The sequence below is a fragment of the Tupaia chinensis genome, unplaced genomic scaffold (assembly GCF_000334495.1).
Source record: "Tupaia chinensis unplaced genomic scaffold, TupChi_1.0 Scaffold000612_1, whole genome shotgun sequence".
NCBI classification, from domain to species: Eukaryota; Metazoa; Chordata; class Mammalia; order Scandentia; family Tupaiidae; genus Tupaia; species Tupaia belangeri.
Genome location: NW_006160131.1, coordinates 1246273 through 1249623, shown reverse-complemented (window position 1 = coordinate 1249623; position 3351 = coordinate 1246273). Strand labels below are relative to the sequence as shown.

At 67.1% G+C, this 3351-nt stretch overlaps 1 protein-coding gene across 1 annotated transcript in view; it reads left to right on the top strand.

Annotated features, from left to right (window-relative positions):
- Positions 1-3351, top strand: part of UNC5A (unc-5 netrin receptor A) — a 15881-nt gene that overhangs the window by 11521 nt on the left and 1009 nt on the right. Inside the window, exons 12-17 of the mRNA XM_006158932.1 lie at positions 1233-1320; positions 1513-1681; positions 1793-2026; positions 2234-2383; positions 2451-2615; positions 3142-3330. Of these exons, the coding sequence (XP_006158994.1) occupies positions 1233-1320; positions 1513-1681; positions 1793-2026; positions 2234-2383; positions 2451-2615; positions 3142-3330 (995 nt within the window). The remainder of the gene's footprint in view (positions 1-1232; positions 1321-1512; positions 1682-1792; positions 2027-2233; positions 2384-2450; positions 2616-3141; positions 3331-3351) is intronic.

Below are 3351 nucleotides of genomic sequence, written 5' to 3'. Positions count from 1 at the left end.
CAGCCGTGTGTTCCTGAGCCGCCCGGACGTGCCACCCTGCCTGCTGCTCTGTCCCTCCCGCTGGCCTGCCCACCACCTGCTCTCTGCCTCAGCCCCTCCACACACGGGCTGGTGCGGCCCTGGGCATGCAAGCAGTGCAGGGAGATGGTGCCTGTCCACGCTTCCAGAGGGCAGGTACACAGCAGCCGTCGGCTCTGTACCCCTCACAGTGGGCACGGCCTCGCCCATCAGGGTTGCTCAGCCTTCTCCCCGCTGGGCTGAGAGCGGGCCCCGCGTTCTCCCTGCACCCTGAGCACGCACATTAGTATGCGGCACCCGCACCGCCCAGAAAGCATTCCCGTGACAGGGTCCGGGCCAGCACCCACTCAGGCAGCCATGCCAGGAGCAGTCCTGTAATGTGTGCTGGATGTGCCCCGGCCTGGGCGCCATCTCTGTGAGGCCACCTTGCAGCTGCCATCTGGGCTGTCTGCCTTTGCTTTTGGACGTGGTGGGATAAGGTCATAGAATCTCCCTGCCTGAGCTGCAAGACCTTCCTGATGTAGGGTGTCCTGTCCCAGGGCAGAGCCATTCCTGGCCACCCCTAGCCAGCCCCAGCCCCTGCCCTGGCTGTGCTCTGCCCCGCTGCCGCCCCTCAGGCCTCTGCTCTAGCAGATGGCCTGATCCAGCTCCTGCAGGAGGCAGGGCAGAGGCAAAGCAGTTCGGGAGGACATCTGTAGGGCGGCCCCAGGCCAGGAAAGCTGCCGACACTGGCTCAGCTGGCTGAAGACCTGGTCCCACCTACAGGGACAGTGGAGGCAGTGGCAGTTACCAGAGGTGGCCAGGGCTGACGGAGAGAGGAGCTCGGGCAGGGCCAGGTGGCAGTGCGCCCGGGGAGATGCTGCTGGAAAGGCAGTGGGGCTGGAGGAGGCAGAGCCCGGCCAGGGGCTGGACTTGCCAGAGACAGACAGGCTTTCAGCAGGGAGCGCCCTGGCCCCAGCCGGAGTCTCAGGTGACAGGGAGGTAGGTGTTCCTGACACCTGCTGTCCCTGTTTTCTGTGCCCAGGCTAGTGAGGCCTGCCTTCCACCTGGGTCCCCTCCCCTGCTCCTGCAGTCAGCCTGTGTGTGAGCAGTCTCTGTGGCTCCTCTGTCCCCGATCAGGCTCTGCCAGTCAGTCCTAAAGGGAGGCACGTGGGGGGCTGGCCGTGGGCTGCAGCACCTGCAGTGGGTGAGCCCGGCCTGCCCCTCTGTTACAGGAATCAGCCTCCTCATCCCCCCGGATGCCATCCCCCGAGGGAAGATCTATGAGGTCTACCTCACGCTGCACAAGCCAGAGGACGTGAGGTGGGTGCGGCCCTGCTGCCAGTCCCCAGGTGCCCCCGCCCCACTGACCTGCCCAGCCGGCCTGGCCCAGGGAGCAGGGAAGAGCTGGCCTAAGCGCCCGCCCCCATAGCCCCTGACCCGGGGCGCTGCCCTGCCCAGCCCCGGGCAAGCCGCTGACGCCTTTCCCTCCCCACCTGTCCTTCCCCACTTGAGGTTGCCCCTAGCCGGCTGTCAGACCCTGCTGAGTCCCATCGTTAGCTGCGGGCCCCCCGGAGTCCTGCTCACGCGGCCCGTCATCCTCGCCATGGACCACTGCGGGGAGCCCAGCCCCGAGAGCTGGAGCCTGCGCTTGAAGAAGCAGTCCTGCGAGGGCAGCTGGGAGGTGAGCAGCCGGCTTCTCCATGGCCTGGGCCCTATAGGCCAGCCCTCAGCCTCGCCGAGCCTTAGTGGGCGTGAGGGCTCTGGGCTGCGCTGACCAGTGGCCCGCCCGCAGGACGTGCTGCACCTGGGTGAGGACTCGCCCTCCCACCTCTACTACTGCCAGCTGGAGGCCGGAGCCTGCTATGTCTTCACCGAGCAGCTGGGCCGCTTTGCCCTGGTGGGAGAGGCCCTCAGCGTGGCCGCGGCCAAGCGCCTCAAGCTGCTCCTGTTTGCCCCCGTGGCCTGCACCTCCCTCGAGTATGACATCCGGGTCTACTGCCTGCACGACACCCACGACGCACTCAAGGTACCACCCGCCTGCCCTGGGGAGACCTATGCCTGCCTGGGCAGGGCTGCAGGAGGGGTGCCGCTAACCCCGGGGCCATCTGGGGGTGGGTGCAGCTACGCAGAGGACCCTGGCTGTGCGAGGGGAACGGCGGATCCCCGGGGCCATCTAGGGGGGGTCTGGTTGTGTGAGGGTCACACTGACCCCACTGAGCCCTGGGCCCTGCAGGAGGTGGTGCAGCTGGAGCAGCAGCTGGGCGGGCAGCTGATCCAGGAGCCGCGGGTCCTGCTCTTCAAGGACAGCTACCACAACCTGCGGCTGTCCGTCCACGACGTGCCCAGCTCCCTGTGGAAGAGCAAGCTGCTCGTCAGCTACCAGGTGAGGGCCGGCCGGGGCCAGCGCCCACGGGCCTGAGCGGCAGCCTAACACCCGCTTCTGCCCCCAGGAAATCCCCTTCTACCACATCTGGAGCGGCACGCAGCCCTTCCTGCACTGCACCTTCACCTTGGAGCGGGTCAGCCCCAGCACCAGCGACCTGGCCTGCAAGGTGTGGGTGTGGCAGGTAGACGGTGACGGGCAGAGCTTCAACGTCAGCCTCAACATCACCAAGGTGGGCGGGAGGGGCCCGCGCCATCCCCACGTGCTCCACCCCCACGGTGCCCAGGCCGGGGCTCCTCTGTTGCCCCTGCCGGCATCTCCTCCCCAGCCCACTCGGCAGGTCCCACTAGGTGTCCAGGGAGGGAGGGGCAGATGCCGGGTAAACTCAGAGTCGGCCAGGTGGGGGCGGAGGGCTTCTCTGGAGAGAGACAGTGCTCGCCCAAGGATGAGCCTGAGTTTGACAGGGAGGAGCTGTGAGCAGAGTGGGCGTGTGCAGGCCAAGAGAGCGGGTGGTCAGCAGAGGCCAGGGACAGTGCCCTGGGAGGGCAGAGGACCCCGAATGCATCCGGGCCGCCCCTCCCCTCTGGCTGTGATACTGAGCAGGTCCCTGCTCCGCTGAGCCTCAGCCCTGTGAGCCCCAGCACAGGTCCCTGGCCTACAGGGAGGCCCCAAAAGCACCAGTGCTGACGTAAGCACCACACTCCGCTCCCCTCCGGCGGCAGCAGTGGGAAAGTCTTAGCAGGCCCTTCCTCCCCCAGGACACGAGATTCGCCGAGCTGCTCGCCCTGGAGAGCGAAGGGGGGGTCCCAGCCCTGGTGGGCCCCAGTGCCTTCAAGATCCCCTTCCTCATTCGGCAGAAGATCATTACCAGTCTGGATCCACCCTGTAGCCGGGGTGCTGACTGGCGGACTCTGGCCCAGAAACTCCACCTGGACAGGTGGGTGGAAGTTAGCAGGAAAGGGCCGAGA